This window comes from Hyperolius riggenbachi, chromosome 5 (assembly GCF_040937935.1).
Source record: "Hyperolius riggenbachi isolate aHypRig1 chromosome 5, aHypRig1.pri, whole genome shotgun sequence".
Lineage (NCBI taxonomy): Eukaryota > Metazoa > Chordata > Amphibia > Anura > Hyperoliidae > Hyperolius > Hyperolius riggenbachi.
This window is the reverse complement of record NC_090650.1, coordinates 334,882,587-334,908,565: the sequence shown is the minus strand read 5'-3', so window position 1 is coordinate 334,908,565 and position 25,979 is coordinate 334,882,587. Positions and strand designations below refer to the sequence as shown.

General features: G+C 40.6%; 1 protein-coding gene across 4 annotated transcripts in view; it reads left to right on the top strand.

Moving 5' to 3' along the window:
* PRKDC (protein kinase, DNA-activated, catalytic subunit) overlaps positions 1-25,979 on the top strand; it is a 270,531-nt gene that overhangs the window by 107,809 nt on the left and 136,743 nt on the right. For all 4 annotated transcript variants that reach the window (XR_011020922.1, XM_068237357.1, XM_068237356.1 and 1 more), the window contains 12 exons: positions 361-528; positions 5,024-5,151; positions 6,738-6,945; positions 7,092-7,270; positions 11,020-11,188; positions 11,522-11,587; positions 15,165-15,237; positions 20,801-20,949; positions 21,771-21,911; positions 22,000-22,119; positions 24,073-24,216; positions 24,640-24,791. Coding sequence is in view for 3 of the 4 variants with exons in the window: in XM_068237357.1 (XP_068093458.1) it covers positions 361-528; positions 5,024-5,151; positions 6,738-6,945; positions 7,092-7,270; positions 11,020-11,188; positions 11,522-11,587; positions 15,165-15,237; positions 20,801-20,949; positions 21,771-21,911; positions 22,000-22,119; positions 24,073-24,216; positions 24,640-24,791 (1,697 nt within the window). In the remaining variant the exon portion in view is untranslated. The remainder of the gene's footprint in view (positions 1-360; positions 529-5,023; positions 5,152-6,737; positions 6,946-7,091; positions 7,271-11,019; positions 11,189-11,521; positions 11,588-15,164; positions 15,238-20,800; positions 20,950-21,770; positions 21,912-21,999; positions 22,120-24,072; positions 24,217-24,639; positions 24,792-25,979) is intronic.

The following is a 25,979-nucleotide window of genomic DNA, read 5'->3' as shown; positions in this document are numbered from 1 at the left end:
GTGTGTCTTCCCCATGCATAGCAGCCTGAGAGTTTCTCCCCATGCATAGCAGCCTGAGTGTGTCTCCCCCATGCATAGCAGCCAGAGAGTGTCTCCCCCATGCATAGCAGCCTGAGTGTGTCTCCCCAGTGCATAGCAACCTGAGAGTGTCTTCCCCATGCATAGCAGCCTGAGAGTTTCTCCCCATGCATAGCAGCCTGAGTGTGTCTCCCCCCTATGCATAGCAGACTGAGTGTGTCTCCCCTATGTATAGCAGCCTGAGTGTGTCTCTCCTATGCAGTGTACAGTTTAAATCTGTTTGCATTTATCTTCTTCGTTTTTTGTTTTTTTTAACCTTTGCTTTATTTCTTATTTTTGTAGAGTCAGGCTATTATAATTCTTCCTTTCTTTACGAACCTTAAAGAAAAAAAACTTTCAGAGCTAAAAAATACTCTTGACCAGTTTGTTGTCTACAATTTTCCAATGAAGTCTGATGAATTTCCTAAAGGGACATTACGGTACAATAATTACGTGGATAGTGTTACGAAGGTAAGATACATTTGGTAAGACAATCCTGAAATGAAAATAAACTGATTTGATAAACAATTGTATTCATATTCTTAAGTAGGACCCCCTTTTTTTTTCTTTCCTGTTTGAATTGAACTTTAGTATTGTGCATTTTAGGGGATCTTGTTTAGTAATTATTACAAACCACCATCATGAAAAATTGTACAATTTTAAAATACATAAATATAAAATATAGCAGCATTTTGCACCAATTGCAGGCGGTGCAGGTCCTTGTTTGGGAGGCCTGCATACAGAGCATATTGCAGTAGTCCAGCCTTGATGTGATGAAGGCGTGAACTAGGATTGGAGATCATCTGGGGGGATCAGATGTTTAATTTTTGCAATGTTCTTCAGATGAAAGTAGGACGTTTTGACTACAGCCGAAATTTGGTTTCTGAAGTTCAATTCCCCATTGATTAGCTGTGCAAAAGGTCTGAGCTTTTTATGTCTGAATTACCGATCCTGATTGGTGTTAATTTAGGATAGAGCTGTTTTGGTGCCAAGCTCTGGCTTTGGACATCAAGGACCTCAGTTTTGTCAGTATTCAGTTTCAACCAGTTGTCATTCATCCATGCCTGTAGCTCAGCTAAGCAAAAATTTATTTTTGGAGTGGGGTCTGTTCCACCAGGTTTGAAGGACAGGTATACCTGCGTGTCATCGGCATTGCAGTGGTACGTCAGGCCATGTTGATAGATAATTATACCGAGTGGCAACATGTAGATTACAAACAGTAGAGGGAATAGGATTGATCCTTGTGGCACTCCAAATTTAAAGGTGCAGGGTTGGACACGACAGGTCTTAGGGATACTCTCTGTGTTCTGTCAGTCAAGAACAAGCTGAATCACTGGAGGACTGAGCCATTGATGCCACAGTATTCCTGCAATCTGTTGAGCAAGATTTCATGGTCAACTGTATCAAAAGCTGTTGAGATGCAACAGGATTACATACTTGGATACTAGTTTGGCAGTAGAGCTGAGCAACTGACGTTCAGTCTGTGCTTCTGTAAATAAAGAAATAACTGAGAATCCCCCATGAGGAGATGGATTAGTCCAAAACTTGTCAGATTTTCACTACCTACTGTAAGTGACAGCAACATTGCAAATAAGCAATTTGTAGTGCTTTTTACTCTAAGAGAAATCTCCATTTTATATGTATTTTTTAATTTTTACAACTTTTAAAATGGTTGTGCTTTAACTCAGAGAACATTTTGGTTGTTTTAACCTCTTTACTTTGTTACTGAATAATAATTCATATTTCATCATCTGTACATTAGCCATCAGATTTCAACACCTATGCATTAGCCAAACAGAGCACCATATGTAAAGCAATTGTAGTGACAGAGGTTTATTAAAACCAGAAAATGGTATTATAGACTTTCATCTCAGGCCTCTGCCCTTTTAACCTGTACCACATTTTCTGTCACCGTCTGTTAAACCCAAACATACGTTTTTTTTGTGGAGGATGGCGCTGGTCTTTTTGGTTCTAACTGTCTTTAAACCCAAAATATATATATATTCCCAGGTTGTAATTAGATATTATAGATTTATATAAATCCACCAGAGACCCCTGTATATAGTTAAAAACAGTTATTTAAAAAAAAACAAAACTGTTGTGTATATATTCAAAAAAACTTCAAGTAGTAGCGCTCAATTATAGATATATGGGTTTATTTATTATAATTAAAATGTAAGTGCGAGTGCAGACACAGTCCAATATGGACACTGAATCTCACTTGTATCCCCAATTATCGCACAGTACAAAAAATATATGGCATAAAAAATGTTTAATTTACATCCTACACAATCCTCATTCATTACATTCAGAGTATAAAGAAAGTGTACAAAAAGTACTACTTTCTCCTTTAAGGCATAGGTACGTACATTTTCCCCTTCCTCACTCACATACACATAAACACCATACACCTTTCTCACAATGGAGCCACCTGATCCCTTAAATGACTAGAAGGATTTTTATATTACTAGGAGGTGTATCCTCTATTTAAAAGTGATTCTTTATATGCTTCCCAGGTTGTAATTAGATATTATAGATTTATATATATCCACCAGAGACCCCTGTATATAGTTAAAAACAGTTATTAAAAAAAAACAGTTGTGTATATATTCAAAAAAACTTCAAGTAGTATCGCTCAATTATAGATATATGGGTTTATTTATTATAATTAAAATGTACGGTAAGTGCAAGTGCAGACACAGTCCAATATGGACACTGACTAGAAGGATTTTTATATTACTAGGAGGTGTATCCTCTATTTAAAAGCGATTCTTTATATGCTTCATACAGTGCAGCAGTTGAATAGCTATTTGCCAATCTAGCTGTGGTTGACTTCCATAAGGAGCACTCACAAGTCTTGCTGCTTTCCCCCAGGTTCACTCTTTCCTTCCACAAGGGTTACTTACGCGTCTGTCAGCTGTTTTAAAGCTTTCTTATGCGGGCTCCGGCCGGTAGCCTCGCAATTAGTCCCCACTTACTGTCGCACTAAGGGTGTCTCCTGCGCTGCGTTTTGTCCCTATGAATGCGGGTGATGCCACGGCGGTTTGAACCACTTGGTCTCCGGCTTTCAGGTGGGTGCATGACTGGGAGTGACGTCACTTCTTCCAGAGTTCCTGCGCTCCACCTTGCGCCTCAACGCAGCCGCCGGTCTCCAGGCCTGTATCGGCGAGCTGTGGATTGCGCAAAGTGCTCCTGTTAGTAGGATTAGTTATTAGCTTGTTAGGAACTCTTCCCAAATCCCTACTGTGAGCAGCGCAGGAGACACCCTTAGTGCGACAGTAAGTGGGGACTAATTGCGAGGCTACCTGCCGGAGCCCGCATAAGAAAACTTTAAAACAGCTGACAGACGCGTAAGTAACCCTTGTGGAAGGAAAGAGTGAACTGGGGGAAAGCAGCAAAACTTGTGAGTGCTCCTTATGGAAGTCAACCACAGCTAGATTGGCAAATAGCTATGGAACTGCTGCACTGTATGAAGCATATAAAGAATCGCTTTTAAATAGAGGATACACCTCCTAGTAATATAAAAATCCTTCTGGTCATTTAAAGAGGAACTCCAGTGAAAATAATTTAATAAAAAAAGTGCTTCATTTTTACAATAATTATGTATAAATGATTTAGTCAGTGTTTGCTCATTGTAAAATCTTTCCTCTCCCAGATTCACATTCTGACATGTATTACATGGTGACATTGTTACTGTGGGCAAGTTATGTAGCTGTTTCTAGCTGCTCTGGCTGTTACAGACAGCTTTAAACAGCCATTTCCTGTCTGTGAACATTGTTACATTGTGGCAGTTTGCCCAGAATACCGGTATTCAGAGCCTCTTGTGGGAGGGGTTTCAGCACAAAATTAGTCACACAGCGCCCCCTGATGGTCTGTTTGTGAAAATCATTCTATTTCTCATGTAAAAGAGGGTATCAGCTACTGATTGGGATAAAGTTCAATTCTTGGTTGGAGTTTCTCTTTAAGGGATCAGGTGGCTCCATTGTGAGAAAGGTGTATGGTGTTTATGTGTATGTGAGTGAGGAAGGGGAAAATGGATGTACCTATGCCTTAAAGGAGAAAGTAGTACTTTTTGTACACCTTTTTTTATACTCTGAATGTAATGAATGATGATTGTGTGGGATGTAAATTAATACAGTAAGTGCACTCGCACTTACTGTACATTTTAATTATAATAAATAAACCCATATATCTATAATCGAGCGCTACTACTTGAAGTTTTTTGAATATATACACAACTGTTTTTTTTAATAACTGTTTTTAACTATACACAGGGGTCTCTTGTGGATATATATAAATCTATATTATCTAATTACAACCTGGGAACAATTTTAAAGACACTTGGAACCCAAAAAGACCAGCGCCATCCTCTACTAAAAAAATCTTTTGGTTCTACTAATTGGTGGGGGTTGAGGGGCTACCCCTGACCTTGGGGATTAGGCAGCTCAAAAACAACAAGACAGTTTAATCTTAAGGTGGCCACACACCATACAATACAATGATCTGATTTTATAGCAATTCGACAAAAATGATCGGATCTCCCGAAAAAATCTAAAGCTTTTTATTCATTCGACTGAAAAATCCAATCGGGTTTCCCATTTTCTTCGATTTTTATTGATCTGGAATGCCAGATATTTTTCTTCAATCTTTCTAAAGATTGTATGGTGTGTGATTGCTAATTTTATTAATATACACACCCTAGCAATTTCCTCAGTTTCCAAACATTTTTATCATAATTGGGGACAAATTTGAACATAGGCGTGTGGTGCATTGGTCATATTTTTGAAATGTTACAATCAGTCAGAAAAATTGATTGCAATTCTTAAATTGAACAGATATTTAAAAAAATGTATGGTGTGTGGCTACCTTAAGACAGTAGCAGCACCCTTCAACTGATTTACTTAAACCCAAACATACAGTTATGCTTGCTATATAAACGTATATAATAATGTATCTGCTTTATTAGTTTTTAGATGCGTTGGAGCTGTCTCGCAGCCCAATGCTCTTGCAGCTTATGGCAGAAATTCTTTGTCGGGACACCAAACATTTCATGGAAGAATCTTTTCAGAAAAGCTTCAGAACAGTTACTAAGAGGTAATCATTTATTAATGAGCAATGCAGTAGTTCTATTTTTGAAAAATAACCATGTGTCATGTGCTTTTTCATTGATCTCAGGAAGATAGGAGCAGGCCTTAAAGAGAAACTAAGACAAGAAGCATCTCAGGTACCATACTTGCCTGGGGCTTCCTTAAGCCCCCTTGAGGCCACTCATCCCTTGCCATCTCCCTGGGTGGCTCCTGCCACCCGCAATACTGCCTATAAGCCTGCCTGAGTCGGGCTTCATCGCCCGGCCAGGCATGCTCTCGTCGCCTAACATCCCTGGAAGTGTTCAGCGCCTGCGCAGTAGTATTGTGCAAGTGCAGCACACTCCCAGCCGTGGGAGCGCAATGGTGGAGCACACCTGGCCACGCATGCACGATGAAACCTGACTTGGCCAGGCTTTCGGGCAGTATTGCAGGTGACAGGACCCACCTAGGGAGACGGCGAAGGGACGAGCGGCCTCAAAGGGGTTAAGAAAGCCCCAGATAAGTATGGTACCTGAGACGCTTCTCGTCTCAGGTACTCTTTAAGCAGCAGAACGATGTCTCTGCAGAGGTGTTACTCAGTTTACAGATTTATCCTAATGTTTTCTTAACCACATTGTCCTCCTTGACGTATAAAAACGTCAAGGAGGACAGGCGCGCTCCTGCGCCCCGATCGCGCGCGTGCACGCGCACTCCCGGCCGCGGATTCGATAGCCACGGAATCGATGTATCGGGCTATGGTGCCCGATCACTGATTCCTCTCCCCCGCTGAAAAAGCGACAGCTTCTCTCGGAAGCTACGCTTTTTCTGAAGCTATGTCCCTCAAGCGTACATTGTACGCTTAGAGTGACGTCATGTAAACAAACTCAAGATTGCCATCTTGTGGCCAAAAAGTAAAACTACAAGTAAAAGTAAAAAAACATTACAATACACAAATATTTCCCCAAATAAAACACTATTTATATCCCACCCTCCCAAAAATGCCCACATAAAATGTTTAATAAAAAAAAAAAAAATTACTATAAAAAAACAAAACACATAAATATTTACCTAAGGGTCTAAACTTTTTAAATATCTATGTAAAGATGAAATATTTCTCTCTATTTTTTTTTATAAGCTTGTAAATAGTGATGGATGCAAAACGGAAAAAATGCTCTTTTATTTCCAAATAAAATATTGTCGCGATACATTGTGATAGGGACATAATTTAAACGGTGAAATAACCGTGACAAATGGCCAAATACAATACGTGGGTTTTAATTATGGAGGCATGTATTATTTTAAAACTATAATGGCCGAAAACTGACAAATAATGAATTTTTTCATTTTTTTTCTTATTCTTACTATTAAAATGCATTTACAGTAAGGTAGCTCTTAGCAAAATGTACCCCCCAAAGAAAGCCTAATTGGTGGCGGAAAAAACAAGATATAGATCAGTTCATTGTGATAAGTAGTGATAAAGTTATAGGCTAATGAATGGGAGGTGAACATTGCTCGGATGCATAAAGTGAAAACGACTGAGAGCTTAAGTGGTTAAGCACAAAATTGATAAACTTGTTTTGAAATGCTTGCACCAAATATTTTTCTATGCTTTAGGAGCAGCTTTGATGAGCAAATCATCCTGCTGAGTACATTGCATAACATGTTTACGAGTGAAGATCTCCTGTCAAATATAACTCGGCAATCCATACTCGACCGCTGCCTGCTAACCCTCCTGTGGAATTGCAGTCTTGATGCTTTGAAAGAGTTCTTTTGCAAAATTATTACTCTCTCAGTGGACACACTCAAGAGCAGATTCACCAAGGTACAAAGTTTTTTTTAAACAATAGTCTTCCAAAGTTTAAAAAAAAAAAAAAGCACAATAATCTAACCAGGATATCATAATGTTGTCATTTCCCATTCCATTTAAAGAAATGTAAAACCTTAATACCATATACCCTATTTTTCTAGACTTCTGAAGCAATATTTGAAACACAGATTACCAAAAAACTGGGATATTACAAAATGTTTGAAGTTTTGTATTCCCGCCTGTCAAAAGATGAGATTTATTCTAAACAGTCCAGAATAAACCATACATTTGAAGGGTCATCAAATGTAGAAGGAAATCTCCTCACCAAGACTTTAATCAAGTAAGTACCATCAAGATTTTTTTTTTTAAAAAAACATCTTTTTATTGATGCAGCAGATGCGTACAACATACAAAAATACATGTACAGCAGCAATCCAGATATCATTTCACACTGCACATTCATTTATTCCTTTTACAACCAGATCTAATGAGCTAGTAATCAAAAAAAGAATAGCAAGGCCATTATAAATCAATAATACTCATCCATTGTCATATGAGCATCCCGCTTACCAAGTCAGACCAGCAAAAGTCATTACCTGGGGTCTAATGCTGGATACACACGTTGCGTTTCCGCGTCGATGCGGCGTTCGATTCGCGTCGATTCGATTTCCAACATGTCCGATTCACAGGTCGATGGATCGTTAGGTCGATTTGCCATACTTTACATGGCATTCGACCTAAAAATAATCGAAATGCGCTCGGAAATGCTCGGAAATAATCGAATTGACGTGAATCGAACGCCGCATCGAACGCGGAAACGCAACGTGTGTATCCAGCATAAGGAGGAGAAGACATGAAATGCCATTTCCTTTCGAGGTGCTCAGACCGGGTCCCCTAATTCCCCCCTCTTCTCCAACAGACTAAGAAATAAAACCATGTCTCCCCAAGGAATGACCACATTGACAAGTCCGTTTGGACGGGGTGATCTAAGACAGCCTAAGGTGGCCAGATATTGATAGTTTCATAACCAACACAGCCAAATAATAAACTGGTTCTCAATTTTTGCATGTGACCCGCCCATATCCCATCTTGTCTCTCTTCTGCCAACACTGATTATATTTCTAAAAGACCAAGATACACCACAATTTTGGCCTTCGAGTACCATTCAGTATCCTCGAATGGCTTCATGACCTGAATTATTTGTTCTCTAGTATAACACTTTTCAATAAAGGTCTGCCAAGTGTTAAAAAACTTCAAAGTAAATGTTTAGGAAGGTCAAGAACATCTCTTGTATTAGGTGGGGAGAACGCCAACCATTTTTTCATTACTGCTTTCTTCAATGCCTGCAAAAACAGGTGTTCTTATTCAGAAACGATCATCCTCTGCCAAGCCCAAATGATGAAATAAGCAAAGCAGAAAGTCCGCTTTCCTCTGGACGTTTTGTATTGAGTTAAGTAGAGTGATCGCTTCATTCCAAAAAGATTTAATACTGCTGCACTGCCGCAACATGTGAATAAAAGTAGGGTTTGGGTACCATCAAGGTTTTAGGCAGGGTTTTAAAAGTTCCTGGCACCACTATTTGAATTTAGCAAGCTACTGAGGGACAGTTAGTTGTATCAATTGTAATTAAGGCTCCAGAAAATTTGGGCGCAGAGCATAGCCCCCAAAAAAAGGTTCAACCTGCTACTGCAAAAGTCCCAGCAGGTTTAATTACTATTCCTCCTGTCCCCATGGACTCCGCGGAAAGACGTAATTACGCTGATTTCATAGTAATTTGGGCTTTGTCTTTTAAAAGCGCCCAAGTTAATGTCTAAGCGCCGCTATAGCCGTAATTCACATTACAGCCTATGGCGGTGTATGGTGCACCCAAATTTCCCTGTACAGTTTTGGTTTGTCCCGCAGTTAATTACCATGTAGTTTTCTTTAAAGCGGACCTGACCTCAGAACATCCTTTATGCTCTAAAAGATACGCAACAGCATAATAACCTTTAAACACAGCTCATACAAATCCTGCAATAAATCTGCACTGTTTCTACTTCCTGATTCATGGAAGTAGACATACTGTTAAAGCGGACCCAAACCAAAGTTTTTTTAAATTAAAAATATTTAGTTGCACCACTCTGACAGATACAAAGATACATAAACACTCCTTCAAGCCTATGAGCATTTCAGTGCATGCTTTTCACCCTTCTCTTTTCATAACTAGGGTTATACTGGGGGCAGCCATTAGCAATTCCTCCATTGCCAGACACCATCTACTCCACCAGTTTGCCGGAAAAATCCCGGCAATTTGAAAAGAAGGGAGGGGTTCCTCCAATAAATGTAAACTATTTTATATTTTATATATATATATATATATCATCATGCAGCTGAAAAAAGGCTGCTATTTATTATTATAATTTAGAAAATAGATTTTATTTCTGAAATCTTGTATTTTTAATTTGGGTCCACTTTAACAATCCTGTGATTTCAAATGAGCCTATCTGCCATCTCTGCCATAGGCAGTCATGTGACTCAGGGGAGAGATCAAATTTCAACTTGTGATTATGCACAGATGAGGGGGAATTAAATAGGATAAACTCTCTAAATACATACAGGGTGCATTTCTCTATGTTTTCCTTCTGTCCTGTGCAAGAGTTCAGGTCCACTTTAACCACTTAGCAACTTCTGTCACGCTTTTCTACGTCCTTGTTTAAAAAAAACATGCAAACACTTGGTTCTATTTTTGGAAAACAGATTTAGTATATCACCATCTTGTGGTCAAAAAGTAAAACTACTTTCAAATACACCATTATACACACCATAGAAAAATGAAATGCTTTTTTCATAATTTTTTTTTAACTCCTTCACCCCTAACCCAAAATAAAATATTGCCATACATTGTACTAGGGACACAATTTAACCACTTAATGACAACCTGACTTATAAAAACGTCCTGCTAGAGCCTCTTAATGGCTCCAAGACATTTTTATAGTCAGACAGTGCTGCTGCCTCTGTGCGTGTGCACGCTCCCGCACGTGCATTCCTGTGCACGTGAAAATAGTGAAAAAAAAATACACCTTTATTTCCAAATACTATATTGTCACCATAGTTTGTACTAGGGACATAATTAAAATCTTGTGATAACCAGGACAGATAGGCAGATAGAATGTGTGGGTTTTATGTACAGTAGCAGTGTTTATATTAAAACTATATGGAGTGAAATTGGAGAAATTGTGTATTTTTCATTTTTCCTTGTTTTTCCCTTTAAAATGCATAGAAAATAAAGTAATTACTGAAAACAAATATCCCCAAAAAGTTCAATTGGTGGTAAAAAAAAACAAGCTATAGATCATTTCATTGTGATTAGTAGTTATTAGGCTATTGGCAAATGAAAGGGAAAATCGCCCTTGTCCGTTAGGGTAAAAACACCTTTGGGGTGAAGTGGTTAAACACTGTAATAACCAGGACAAATGGGCAAATAAAATGTCTGTTTTATCTACAATAGCACATTTTATATTTAAACTACGATGGCTGAAAGCTGAGAAATGGTGTTTTTTTTTTTCATTTTTTTCTTCTTCTTCTTCTACCCTGTCAAATGCATATAAAATATAATTCTTATTATAAACTACTGCCCAAAGAAAGCCTAGTTTGTCCTGCAAAAAAAAATAATGTATAGATCATTTCAGTGTGATAATTAGCGATAAAGTTATTAGCGAATGAATGGGGAGAGCTTTTGAAGGGGAAAAAAACGGTGGTAGAGAAGTTTCTGTGGAAAATATATTGGTGGTGTATAAATGCATAATGAATAGTTATGTGACACTGGCAATATCTCATTTACCAGCCAGTGGCCGGATATACTAAATTAAATGAGACAGCATTTCTAGCTACAAAGTATCTACTTGCTATACACGATAGTTACCTGATAAGCAGCAGCATTTCAGGTTAAGACAAACGCATCATGCTAGCAACATTATACTGGCTTATATGCAGCACATTCGAGTGGTTACATGCTAACTATTAATGTCGCTAGCTTAAGATTTCCTAGTGTCAAATGGCAAAATGAGCATGGAGTTGAATTTAAAATGAGTTTTCTTTGTCATGGTTAAGGTCGTGTCATGATGCCTATACTGAGAACATGTCCGGAGAAAGCCAGCTATTGGAGAGGAGGAGGGAATATCACTGTGCTGCTTATAACTGTGCTTTGGCAGCTGTGTCTTGCACTCAGACTGAAAGCAAATTTTACCACACATTCCTTTTCTCTGAAAAAAAGGAAAAGGTAATCTCGGAATAATATGTTTGTCTCAGTTTCTTATCAGCATGTACTTTTATGTAAATTATCTTGTGTAATTGTATGCTGTTAAATGTAGATCTGCTCCTAAAATGGCTGCAAGTTAGTTTCAGAGCTGCTGTTATTGGTCGGAGAGTGTGAAAGGGATGGACAGTGGGGATTGGAAGATAGGTGGGTGGGCAGAGAACATTGGCGATAGTAATCTGCCAGTAATATCTGCTCTACTAACAATATTCTTCTCTCTAGTTATCTTTTCTCATTCTCACATAAAAGACTTTTCTCGAATTTCCTCATCTAACCTATTTTTTTTCTTTTGTTAAGAACGTTCTGATACTTGAAAATCTAATCGACCTTCAGAGACAGTACTCTTTCCCTGTTGAGATTGAGGTAAGGGTTTGTAATTGGAAGATTCACAAGATTCATTTTCACAAAATCAAGGCACTGTCGTTAAATAGTCCATTTTCACAGATGATTTCCATCTTTAATTTTTAATAGCTTTTCTCATACTATTAGGGAAATTCTACTTTATGGTAAACCTGTGACCCTTACTAAATAAGAAAACAAAACAAAACCTGATACTTAGCCTTTGGATCCTAAAGAGCCCCCCCCCCCCCCCCGCTCCCCCATCATCCATTCTCAGCTTGCCCCCGCTCCAGTGCTGGGTCTTCTGAAGAGTGGCCTTCCTGCGAACGAGCACTAGCACCGTCCTGTTTGGGTCCCCGGCAGAAATAGCCAAACCTGATCAGGTCCATGGTAGTACCCAGGTGCCGTTTCGGCCTGACTTTTTCCGAAAAAACAAACACAATTGTCAATTTGACATGCCCTATGGGTACTATATCAGGTCTTATAAGCCTGTTTATCATAATTTAAATAAACACAAAAAAGGGTACCATCTTATATTGGTGCCTTTTTGGCAGCGATATCCAATATTGGATTTAATAGTCGTGCTGTGGGGGTCTTTGCTGATCCCCCTCCACTTAAAACTATATATAAGTGGGGTGTAGCTATCCCACAGACTACGTGACAGGAATCACTGCTCGGGATGGTATGGATCAGAGTTGGTCGCTAGCTTATGATGCAATGATTCACCCTAGCAGGCCACTCCCGTGGGGGAGGCTATTTACAAGGTGCTAAACATTGTGCATAGTGCTGTACATAGAAAACCCTAATGAGATCACATTTCACCACAAAGGCTTCTTCAGAAGGTGCTATACATATGTTACATAGTGCTATACATAATACACAATCACCACAGAATTAAAATAACAACATGCCCCCCATATATCAATGCTTCTGTCAGAGCAGCTCTGACAGGGGCATTGATATTTTTCAGCACGACCTGATATTTTTCAGCACGACCTGGCATCTGCTCACAGTGCCAAAACCACTGGTAAATGGTTTGCTGACCATGGTATTACTGTGCTCAATTGGCCTGCCAACTCTCCTGACCTGAACCCCATAGAGAATCTGTGGGATATTGTAAAGAGAAAGTTGAGAGATGCAAGACCCAACACTCTGGATGAGCCTAAGGCCGCTATCGAAGCATCCTGGGCCTCCATAACACCTGAGCAGTGCCACAGGCTGATTGCCTCCATGCCACACCGCATTAAAGCAGTCATTTCTGCAAAAGAATTCCCGACCAAGTATTGAGTGCATAACTGAACATATTTATTTGAAGGTTTTATTGGTCGGATGAAATATGCACATTTTTTGAGATAAGAAATTTGGGTTTTCATGAGCTGTATGCCAAAATCATCAATAAGAAAAAAAATAAAAGGCTTGAACTACTTCAGTTGTGTGTAATGAATCTAAAATATATGAAAGTCTAATGTTTATCAGTACATTACAAAAAATAATGCACTTTATCACAATATGCAAATTTTTGGAGAAGATCCTGTATACTCACAAGGCTAGGTTGCACGAGAGGCAGCCACTTGAAATGGCATGTGGGGAAGTACCATCCCCACTTGGCCTTGTGTCGGTGTATCGGTGGTCGCAGCTCCTTGGGAGATATATAGACTGGAAGGAAGTAGGAGGCACCCAGGAGTACTCCGGAGGGGTGCATGACTGGAGCATCTTCTCTGTAAGGCACAATACTCGACCTGATGAAGCGGTTCACACCGCAAAATGTGTTTTTATTTTAAAGTGCCCAATAGAAGTATTTTTTATGCAAATCTGAGGGACTACTGTCTTAAGGTAGGACCATTTTATTATTTTTTACCATCACTCATATTTAGGCCCGGTTCCCTGTCCGGATCCGCCTGATCGGATCCGGACCGTATACTGTACAAACGGAACGTACGTTCCGCATAGCAATGCAAAGGCTATGCGGACGTTCACATAAGTACGTTCCGTACAGTACGGAGCCGGACCGGATCCGGACTCCGGACACTTTTCCAACATGCGCTATTTTTTGGGTCCGGATCTCCGGTCCACGCACCCGGACCGGAGCCGGACCTGAGCCTGACAGCACCATCCGGAACACAGAAACCAATGGGAAACGGAAGGCACAGAACACACTGCCTACAAACACCTGACGCTCTACCCCACTTCCTATGCGTATCCAAGCGGCTATTTCGGATGAGGACACATGGGCCAAGCATGTCTGGAGTGGAGCAGCAGTGACAGACGTGCTGGAGCTGTTTGGCAGAATGTCGGAGGTGGAGGTGAGGCCTACAGCGGAGGAACCGGATTCTACAGGTGCACCAGGTGCACCTTCTGCTGACCCCAACATTTTTTTTATTTCAATTTCGCTATTTTTGCCCACGGATCTGGATGGCAGTCTGATGCATGCCTGATGCAAACGGACCGGATCCGGATCGGAACCGTACGGGTCCGATCCGGATCAGGTCCTGATCCAATTAGGATCCGGTCCGTTTGCATGGCAAAACGCAAGTGTGAACGGGGCCTTAGAGTTGCTACTATTATATATCTTATGGACACATACTTTGCTGCCGGAGTTCTCCGGGGCGCTTCCTACTTCTTTCCTGTCTTTTTGGAGCTTCTATTTTTCAAATTGCAAGAGTTGAAAAAACACTTTTTTTCCGTAAGATTTTTATCTTTCTTCCAACAGACCCCTGAATAAGGACATAGTGCAGAAAGCTTCTAATGTTAATTAAATATTTCCCTTGTGAATGATCCAGATTTTGCATAATGCTATCATGGCTGCTGTTTACAGTTCACATTAGTATTGCAGCTATTAACTGAAAATTAAAATGTGAAACTTTAGGAAGTTTCTATTTACCATTCCTACTACACATAAAATGATCGAAGTTTAGTTTCAGTGCAGGTGTGCTCTAACTTTAGCCAAAAGAGGGTTTTCACTAAGCATGCAAGGAAAAATGGAGCAACTTCTGCTGTGCATACCTAGACTTTCTATTCCACTGCTTCACTGGCATATAAGTATACAGCTGTTTAAGTAAATGTAAAGCAAAGCTGAAAGAAAAAGTTACCTATGGAGAGTAAAGTCTCTGGATCCCATGAAGCCTTCCTGGTCCTCTTTCTGTGCCCTAAGTCCACTGCTATTCCCTCATAATGTCCGCACCTTCCGCAGTCCTCAGAAGGTTCCGAAAGCACTTGCGACCCGAGTGCTTCCGAAGATGGGCGCAACCGCATTGCACATGCGTGTGCACAGTACGGACCTGCTTGTCTTTGGAAGTACTCGGGACACGATTACTTCCAAAGTCTTCATGAGGACTTCCGAAGGCATATACGATCACTAGGTGGAATAACTTTCACAGTGGGAACATTTGGTGGACCAACGGCATGAGGAAAGGATCGGGAAGGCTTTATAGGATCCAAAGCCTTCCCTCTCCATAGGTGAGAATATATGGTAACTTTTTCAGGTTTGTGTTAGTCTTTAAGATAAATACATTTTAACATTGATTGCAGCATTAATGTGATATTAGAAAGATCTTGAACTAAGTACATTTTTCATATTCCTTTTTTTTATCCTACTGTATAGGTGCCAATGGAGCGAAAGAAGAAGTATCTGGCTATACGCAAACAAGCAAGAGAAGCTGCCAGTGTAGATTCTGGTATAGTTCCCGTTTTCAATGATTGGCGAGAAATCGGCAAAACAAGGAATCCCCTTGTTTTAGGAAAGAAAAAGCCATCTCTCTTCTCTGGCATTCATAAGCTATATATACACACCAGACTTAAAAGGAACCTGAGATGGGGGATAGAAGAAATGTATACATACCTGGGGCTTCCTCCAGCCTGATAGCTCCCAGGCCGCCGTCCTCTGCCTTCTGGATCCTCGGTAACAGGTTCGGTAAGTTTTGCCAGTCGAGGCTTACTGCGGTGCATACGCAGTGAGGCTGCACATGATCCCCCATCGTGCTCCCGTGTCTGGGAGCGTTTTGTGTCTGCATAGTACTGCTGCAGAGGTACAGAATGCTCCCAGCTATGGCAGCACATTGGGGGATCGTGCACATATGCTGACTGGCCGCGACTGGATGAACTTCCTGGACCCGTTACCAAGGATCCAGAAGGCGGAGGACGGCGTCTTGGGAGCGATCAGGCTGGTGGAAGACCCAGGTATGTATACATTTTTACTATTCCCCCCCCCCCCCGTCTCTGGTACACTTTAAATGCCTAAAATTATTGGTTGTTATCATTTCAAATAAAAATGTAGCATGAGTACAGGTGTGTGCTCATCATCTGTAGCATCCCCTTTAGTGATCTCCAATTATTGATCCTACTTGACTCATTGCTATTGTGATCTTTACTTAGTCACAAGGCATAGAGCTGTTGGGATTAGAGGATCAATGAGATGCTTACAGTACCGTATGTATTTGAATACAAGTCGACTTGTGTATAAGTCGATCCCAATATTTGACCCTCTTAAGCTGGAATTTCTTATGGACTCAAGTATAAGCCTACCCAGCAAGGTTAATGGCTGCACTTGGGGATTAGTAAGAATTAACACCTTCACTTGGGAGGACTTATACTCGAGTAAATTGATTCAAATTATATTGTAATTAAATTTGGGTTAATTCATATCTGCAGCAATGACCTTTGGCTCAGTTACAATCCCTATATAAGTAACAGCCAAACTGACATGTTAGAAAATGTGAGATTACCACAATATCTATGTAGAAGCGCACCTGTTAAACTACTATGTAAAATGTGAGAATAGCGTTATTTTATTTTTTTACCCCACTCCCTTCTTTCATAGACATGAATATGCATGAGGAGGGACAAGCAAGTATGTCTGTGAAGGACATGCTATGAAGTACCTCATGCAGCATGGGAAGGAGCATGTTTACTACTGGTGCACAAGGCTAGAGGTTTTTTTATTCCCATAGTTGTAGACACAACCCTTTTTCCCTATATAGATACCCAAATTTATACAGAGGGCTTAGGGTCCTTTTTCACCCTGAAAATTGTTGCAAAATCACCGCTATTTTGATACAGTTGTCTGCAAGGGATCGATTATCGTTCCCCGAATGAGAATTGCAAACGCAATTGTGGAAGAATCTTGCCACCATTTTCAGTATGAAACAGACTGCTTTTCACTGCTGTTATTTTCTGTTATTCACTGCTGGTATTTCTTTGCTCTGCACTAGGCTGATATGTCAGCGCCATGAGTGATCTTGTTCTGCTTCTGCTGCCATTTCTCTGCTCTCCACTAGGCTGCTATGCCAATGCTGCTGATCCTCCTATGTGTACAGTACTATATTATACTACAGATATTAAAGGCACAATATCTCAGCGCTCATAGCTCCTACACACTCCAAATGTTTGGGGTAGGTAGGGGACCCCCTGAACACACATGCCCGCTGGTTCCTGAAACAGGGTATATCATAGCTATCTTGTAAACCAAAGTAGCAGGGGCTGCAATTTGGCACAAAGGAAGTGTGGGGTCCACTTCCTGTAGGGCTATGAGTGCTGAGATAGCAAGCCTTTAAAATCAGCATATGCAAATCAGAAATGTGCTGCATTTTCTGTCATTACCCACAAGGCTGTGCATAGGCCGAATGTTAATTAAGCACAGAAAGTGTTTGTGGGGGGGGGGGGGTTTCAGCTGGATTTCCAGTGGCTGCAGTTTTTTTTTTCTCCTCGAAGACCTGGATTTTCTCTTACAAACCAGCCATCAGCTTCGCACGGGTGGCGAGTTCATTTCCACCTTACAGTTCCTATTTGCGTTACTTGTTTTGTTTATTGTTGCCGATAGATTGTTATTCAAGGCAGTGAGGTCAGGGTCTAAAGGTCCTCACTAATGTTACAATCTTGATGGTGCAAGGTTTTCAAATCTCTGTAGTAGAAGTGTAAACTAAGTGAATATACTTTAAATGGATACTTTAGTTAGTCTTAAATATCACACGGAAGTGATAAGACTGTACAACCAAAGTTGTATCATTAGTTGGCACCTTAAGGCCACTTTCACAGTGGGACGTTGCGTTTTGATGCGACGTTAAAGCTGCAACGCAAACTAACAAAGCAACGTCCTAAAAAACTCACAACGCAACGTTGCCCGTTATCGTTGCATACAGTAGGGCATACAGGCAATGAAAAGTATGCTTCCAAGTCATTACTGAGCATGTGCAAACAGTGTAACACAGCTAATAACGTGTATAACGCACAGCATGCAGCACTTTCTAATAATGCTACACGTTACACACAAATGCAACGTGCGCACTGTGAATGTCACACAGACTTTGTATTGCTGTGCGGTAGCATGTGTTGAGACTTTTTCTAACGTGCGACTTTAACGTCGCACTGTGAAAGAGGCCTAAAGCTAGGTTCCCTGCAGCACACATGGCCAGCGAGAGCAGACAGTTTAGTGTCCACTTTGATGGTCCGTTGAGGACTAGTTGGTGCCCCGGGCAGATGCGTTTTAACCATAGTCTTGATGGGAAAGCATCTACTCTTCTGGAAGAATTGCAGACAGCACAGAAGTGTGGTCCACTTACCACAACAGATCCGTTGCAGACTGACAGAAGATCAGATCATTGTTTTACTGCATCGGAAAACTGACAGTAAAGTGGCAGTTTTCAGCTGTAGTGGGAAAGTTAAATATGTAAAGTCACATATTTTGAAGCATTTCAAAAATATAGACCACAGCACTTTTTGTGCAACAACAAAAACCCAGTTTGACAAGAAGTCCTTCCTTTGAACTGCAGGCTTCAGTTTGCCATTCATGCTCACACTGCAGCTTGTATTTTTAACTGGCAAGCTCCTCTCCTGATAATCTTCCAGTACTGGCTTATTTGAGTATCAAACACTGTGAGCTATGTTTACCTGCAGTAAACCAACACCCTTTTCCTTCATGTTTTTCCATTTCCTACTTTTATGCTATAATTTAAAGGGATAAACCTCTTTAATTGTATAAATCATATACATTATTCAATAGGTTTTGATACAGGTGGTTAGATGACTGACTGCATTTCAAAATTCAGCCTACAAAAATTGGTTTATTGCATGGTACTCTTTGGTGCAGACAGAGAGCAGGGCAGCCATGTTTGATCCTGGCAAACAGCTAAAGTCTGATGAAGGCAGAAATGTGATCACTGAAACCACAGACACTCGAAATTTTCAAATTAGACCAGGTCAAACAATGTACGTCCAAACAATAGAAAATAATCACAGAAGTGTAGATAATGATTGCCTTACCATTGTATCTGTTAAAACCAATAGATAAGCGCTCAACCAGTTATTTAAATGATTCCAACAATTATTCTCAGATAATTGATTCTCAAGTAGAGCGCTACCTGGCTGTGTGCAAGCTAATCAAACATAAAAAATAGGTTACAAGCGCTACATACAAATGTCCACTAATCAATGTGTGAGCCCAACAGATCAAATGGCCTCACATCTAGTCCGTCAGGAGCTGCAATTGCTAGCCACTTAGATGGCCACACATAAAGTTCATCTAGTGCTGACAGTTTTCAGGGTTCTCTTCCCCCTTCAGGTCCCCACTCACCGGATATGGCGGCCTAGTACAGCTCTTGAGGTATTGGCCACCTCACAGCCTCTCGATCTAATATCCGTCTGTCATGTATGGGCTTGAAGTCATCAGCTCCAGGGCGACCCAGGGCGGTATCAATATTTAGCACCAAAAAGGAAAGCAGAACGCTCACATAGCGTAAAAATATCCTCTGTTTATTTATAAAATGTCATATGACAATAAAATATGTGCATCTAGCACTAGTTCAGTTATATAAAATAAAATAAAACAAAAACGGGAAGCTTGACAAGCCTTAGGTTGGTTCTATCACAGTCCTGCATAGATGACCTATGCAAAAAATGTTAACTAGGCCCCCAGCTGTAAGCTTAATAAGCCTTGGTATAGCAGGGTGTTACGCAGTATTCACTGCGCCTAAACAGGATCTATATCCCCGCAAAGTTAAAAATCTCACCGCTAACAAGCCGCCCCGCCGAGATAGCTCATATGATCAGCATGTTCCAACGTTCCGCGTCCGGTGACGTCAACGCTTAGCACGTCGCTCCGTAGCTCCGCCCCGCGTTTCGTTGCTAAGCAACTCATCAGGGGCTACGGAGCTGACGGCGCGACGTTACTTAAAGCCGCCAGTCAGTCCCAGCTGCCAACCAGTCATGCTTAAACATTACTCATATTACATCATACCTGCCCGCTATACATTGTATGCATGGATGCATTTATTAAACACACTTGTATCAATATTTAGTTGTCTAAAATTCCACATAGCTTTCATTGCGCCACCCAGTGGGCAGAACCACTCAATAACTAAGCTAGGTGAAATAACTACAAATTGCACCACCCAGTGGGCAATTGTCTAAACACAGGTGCCATGAAGTACAGCATTATAAAAGCGGAGCGACGTGCTAAGCATGTGACGTCACCGGACGCGGAACGTTGGAACACGCTGATCATATGAGCTATCTCGGCGGGGCGGCTTGTTAGCGGTGAGATTTTAAACTTTGCGGGGATATAGATCCTGTTTAGGCGCAGTGAATACTGCGTAACACCCTGCTATACTCAGCCAAGGCTTATTAAGCTTACAGCTGGGGGCCTAGTTAACATTTTTTGCATAGGTCATCTATGCAGGACTGTGATAGACCCAGCCTAAGGCTTGTCAAGCTTCCCGTTGTGTTTTATTTTATTTTTTATAACTGTGAACTAGTGCTAGATGCACATATTTTATTGTCATATGACATTTTATAAATAGAGGATATTTTTACGCTATGTGAGCGTTCTGCTTTCCTTTTTGGTGCTAAATATTGATACCGGGTCACCCTGGAGCTGATGACTTAAAGCCCATACACGACAGACAGATATTGGATCGAGAGGTTGTGAGGTGGCCAATACCTCAAGAGCTGTGACGGGCCCATACTAGGCCGCCATATCCGGTGAGTGGGGACCTGAAGGGGGAAGTGAACCCTGAAAACTGTCAGCACTAGATGAACTTTATGTGTGGCCATCTAAGTGGCTAGCAATTGCAGCTCCTGACGGGCTATATTTGTGGCCATTTGATCTGTTGGGCTCACACATTGATTAGTGGACTTTTGTATGTAGCGCTTGTAACCTATTTTTTATGTTACCATTGTATCTGGACAGCAGTGAGGTCCATGTTTAGTACAATATTAATGTGACTAAATTTTCTCTTTCCTTTAAAGATGAGCCACAGTACTTATCCTCCCAGTCATATATGGCAGATAGCAGCCTCAGTGAAGAAATGAGTCAATTTGATTTCTCTACTGGAGTCCAGAGCTTTTCTTTCAGTTCTCAGGACATGACAAAATCTCAGAGACGTCAAAGAAGAAAGGTACTTATCAAATGATAAAAACACAAGGAAATTGATCACACGTTTTTTGGTCATCTGCATTGTTTTGTCTAAAAATATATTATTTAGGTCCTGGTGTTTTATGTATAACTTAGCATAAAGATGTGGGTGTCTTTTTATCAAGTTGTCAAAAATACATTGTATTTTTTAACATTACTCTTTAAGAGATGTGGCCCAATTTTTTTTTTTTTTTTGTAAGTACAGGTAGTCCCCGAACTACGAACACCTGACTTAGAATTGAGCCACCATTACAAATGACATGAAAATATAAAATTTAATTCTGTAGGAACTAGTAAAATTTTTTTTTCCAAACAGACCTTGGTTTTGTGAAAATAGATTTTTACAGCCTTTAAATCCAGGTCGAAACCCAGTAATTTTCTACTTTTAATTTGTTTGTCTGCACCCTCTCTTGGCCCAGGTGCCGTCTGGTTAACTTCCTTGTGGTTTAACCGTTGAAAGCAGTTGAGTGATTGGACAACCTATCTTGATTCATATGCAGAACCCACCCAGCCAAGAGAGTGAGTGAAAAACAGATACACAGACAGTATGTTCACGCCTTCATAGATTGTGATTTGCCATGAGGGGAGTGAGGGGGGCCCTGTAGGTTTGCCCAGTATGGGGCCCAAAAATTTCTGATGGCGGCCCTGCTGTGAGCCAACAGTCTTAGTTAAATTCTTTAAATCCAATTGTGGGATGAATGGGGATGTAGAAATTCAGTTATTGGTAAGCACACTTAGAGCTGTCAGGGCCTATGTAAGAAGCCAGCATAGCAAGATGGAAGCATGACATAAGTGTTGTTACAGGAACTGAGCTATGAAGCAGAAGCACCAGAGGATGTTATGGAGTTTGAAATGGATGAACTGAACCAGCATGAATGTATGGCCGCCATGTCAGGCCTGATTAAACACATGCAGCGAAATGAAATCACACCTAAAGTAGATGAGGTAGGTTGTCTTACATGTCAGAAAACATTGTCTATTTAACTGCTAACCACTGCCCATTTATCAAGGATTATTTGTTTGTTGTATATAGGATAACACACCACAAGACCTGCCACCATGGATGAAATACTTGCATCTGAAGCTTGGAAATCCATCCTCTCCGCTAAATGTTCGCCTCTTTATTTCTAAACTTATTGTCAACACGGAAGAGGTAGGTTCTGAACTGACATGGTATTGTGGGTGGAAACCGGTGTATTACAAACTCGGCAAGATGGCATTGCTTACCGTAACAGCTGTGAATATATCTAATATATGTGCATTGTCTTCATAAAATTGTCAGGCGTTAAAGAGACTCTGTAACAAATTTTTCAGCCTTAGTTCTTCTATCCTATAAGTTCCTATGCCTGTTCTAATCTGCTCTGGCTTACTGCAGTCTTTCCTAACTGCACTGTCTCTGTAATAAATCAATGTATCTTTCCTCTGTCCTGTTTGTCGGGCTAAAGCTTGATTGTGTGGAATGTGCAGGGCTGCTTGTGATTGGTAGAAGCGATACACACCCTCTGCAGGCCCCAGGCATACTCTGACTCACACACTATGCTTAGCTGAGCCTATTAGAAGCTGGTTAGTTTGTTTGTAAACACTGCCTAAAACTGTTAATTACAAGCCAGGATTGCAGCAGAGAGTGGCAGAAACAGCACAGATGGGCACAGGAGAAAATAATGAATAGAATGGTATGCTTTTTATTGTAAGAATATTAGAGTACAGATTCTCTTTAAGATGGACCTATACTTACCCTGCTTACTTGCCCTTTTTTTTTTTTGTACCTAATCAGAATATTTGTAGGAACATCTGTAAATACTAGTCAAGAAGTACCAGCAGTGCAAAATTAACCATGCTGAAGTGCCTAACTGGGCCTGCTCCTCACCCATTTTACTACACTCCCAGCCTGCCCTGCACATGGCAACACACCTGCTCCTTGAACTGGTGTAGGAAGGTCGCAATGCTACCAAGAGCACCGCGTTCCCTGTAGTGGCAGGTTTTAGGTAGCCAGGTATATCCCTAGATATTAGTATTAGGTAGCCAGATGTGCCCCATTATTGGGGAGCTAGATGTGCCTGCATAATTATGTAAAGGCTGTTTCACGGCAAAAATCATGCCGCTTTTGCCGCCAATTTTTGTGATCACTTCCAAAGCACTACATGCAGCACTTTTGTGATTGCAAGTGTGTATGTTGCCTTAGGGATACACTGTACTAGCGATTTGATGATCGTCAACGATCTGCAATCACTGTGCTAATACCATTGAATCACCTGAGGTGTGAAACAGTCCTCTCTCCCCAGTATTGGTAACCAGATGTTTTCCCAGTAGGGGTACTGTGTATTAGGTAGCCCCCTCAGTGTAGTTAGCAGATTTGCCTCCTCTCTGTATAGGCTAGATGTGCCCCAGTATTAGTTGCCAAACCCTCCCCCCAGTATAGGTAGCCAGATGTGCCCCCCTCTCTGCATAGGTAGCCAGATGTGCCCCCTCTCTGCATAGGTAGCCAGATATGCCCCCCTCTTTGCATAGATAGCCAGTTATGCCCCCCTCTGTGCATAGATAGCCAGATATGCCCCCCTCTTTGCATAGATAGCCAGATATGCCCTCCTCTGTATACCTAGCCAGATATACCCCACTCAGTGTCCATAGCCAGATGTGCTCCAGTATGAAGTATCCCCCCTCCCAGTATAGGAAGTCGATGTGTCTCCTCCCCAGTATAGTGTGTGTGTGTGTGTGTGTGTGTGTGTGTGTTCTCTACCTTAGCTGCCTGGCAGCAGAGGGAACACAGGATTCGTCAACCCACTGCTGAAGACACTGTCGCTGTGAGGAATGATGCTCCTGGCGGGCAGAATGATGAAAGGAAGTGGAGCCTGCAGTGTACTGCTGCATTTGTGTGCAAGAGATTGGTCTGGGACGGAGGTTAGAGTCAATTTGGGGTGTGTGGTTTCACACCGGTTTGAGGGTGGGACTTTTGTGGCAGTCCTGGTGCCCCCTTCCAGAGGAATATTGTGATGTCCTGTGCAAACACACAGGGCAAAGATCAGTCCTGCTCCTAACACTAATCTATTGTAAAACTTAATAAATTAAACAAATAATTATAATAATAATAATAATTGTTGAATTTCAGGTTTTTCGACCATATGCAAAATTTTGGATTGGACCAATTTTGCAGCTGATAGTGTCTGGAAACAATGGTGGCGTTGGGATTCACTATTTGGTAGTAGAGGCAGTTGTGACCCTTTTGTCTTGGTCGAGTGTTGCTACACCATCTGTAAGTAAATTCAGGCAAGTTGTCGTTTCCTAAAATTGGATGTTATTTTAAGATAACTGTATTAAGATGGATATGGAGGCTGCCATTTATTATTTTAAACAATGCTAATTGGCACGGTTGTCCTGCTGATCTTTTTGGCTGCTGTAGTGTCTGACTCAGGCACCTAAGACAACCATGTGGCTAATATGGTCAGACTTTAATCACAGCACATGATGTTCATAGTCATACTTGTTCCAGGCCTGTTACTGACACTACTAGAGGCACAGGTTCAGCAAAATAGCCTGGACATTTATATAGTTTCAAAGGGGAATAAAGGCAGTCTTTCACATCCCTCTCACCACAGTGTCCCTTTAAAGTGGGGAAAAAATATTTTTTAATCTGTGCCAACAATCGCAGCACATGATATGATGTTTTTTTTCTTAGGGAAATGCAAAAGATGAGATCCTGGCTAATAGATTGCTTGAGTTTTCGATGATGCACGCTTTTCATGAAAAGAGGGCGGTGTACAGACACAATCTGGAGATCATCAAGACAGTTCTCGAATGCTGGAAGAATTGTCTCTCCATCCCATACAAGTATGCTTGTAAAGTTTTCCATCCATTTTGTTAACTTGTAATTTCCAGTCACATACATTTTGTATTACAGTTTTGAAATTAATAAAATGAAAATTGTTTTACTTATCAACCTACAAAGTGTATAAACCAAAAACGGCTGGTTTTTGGTTTATACACTGGTAACTCTCAAAGTGCAATTGTATTCCATTGTTAAAGTGAACCAGAAACAAAGCACCCTCCATATATTTCACCATATATATCAGTGAAAAAGCGAAAAAACGCCTACCCTTCTTTTTGTTTCATCCTACACTGCTCAGTCTGCTTGTTATCAGCCCTGATAAAATCCCCGACTGAACTTATTGTATTGGGGAGGGTAAATGGAGACCCTGTAACACTTGCTAATATATATGCCCCGAACAGAGGCCAATCTGCCGCTGTGATCAATTTTATTAATAAAGTTAAAATTAAAGCTAAAGGGATGATAATTTTGGGAGGTGATTTTAATCTACCTTTAAATCCTGAACAAGATACCTCTAAGGGCAGGTCATATCTGTCTAAAAATGAAATATCAGAAGTCCAAAAAGCAATTAATAACAATAGATTGGTCGATATTTGGAGAATTAAAAACCTTAATGAAAGAGATTACACATACTTCTCACATGTTCATCATAATTATTGAAGAATCGATTATTTTTTAGTCCGGCAGGATACTATATTGTCAGTGACAGATGTAAAAATAGGACAAATTACCTTCTCCGACCACGCACCGGTGATAATATCTATTTTACTAGGGAAAAGATCCACTGAAGGTAAACAATGGAAACTAGATGTTTCACTGTTGGACAACATTGATTATAGGCAACAAATTGCAAGTGCGATTAAAGATTTTATAGATCTGAATGAAAACTCTGTCAGTTCATGTGGTATCCTGTGGGACACCTTAAAATGGAATTAGAGGAATTCTAATTAGCATTAAAAGTAAAGTGAACAAAGAAAGGAATAATAAAATTAATAACTTACTAAAATCCCTACAACAAGCAGAAAGTGAACATAAAAAAAACTCAACTATAACAACTTTATCAATTGTGACTGAAATTAGAACAGAACTTGATGGTCTCTTGAATAACAAATGTTCATCAGAACATAAAAAATTAAAAAAACGATATACATTGGGGAAAAACAAATCTGGGAAAGTTCTAGCCAACCTCC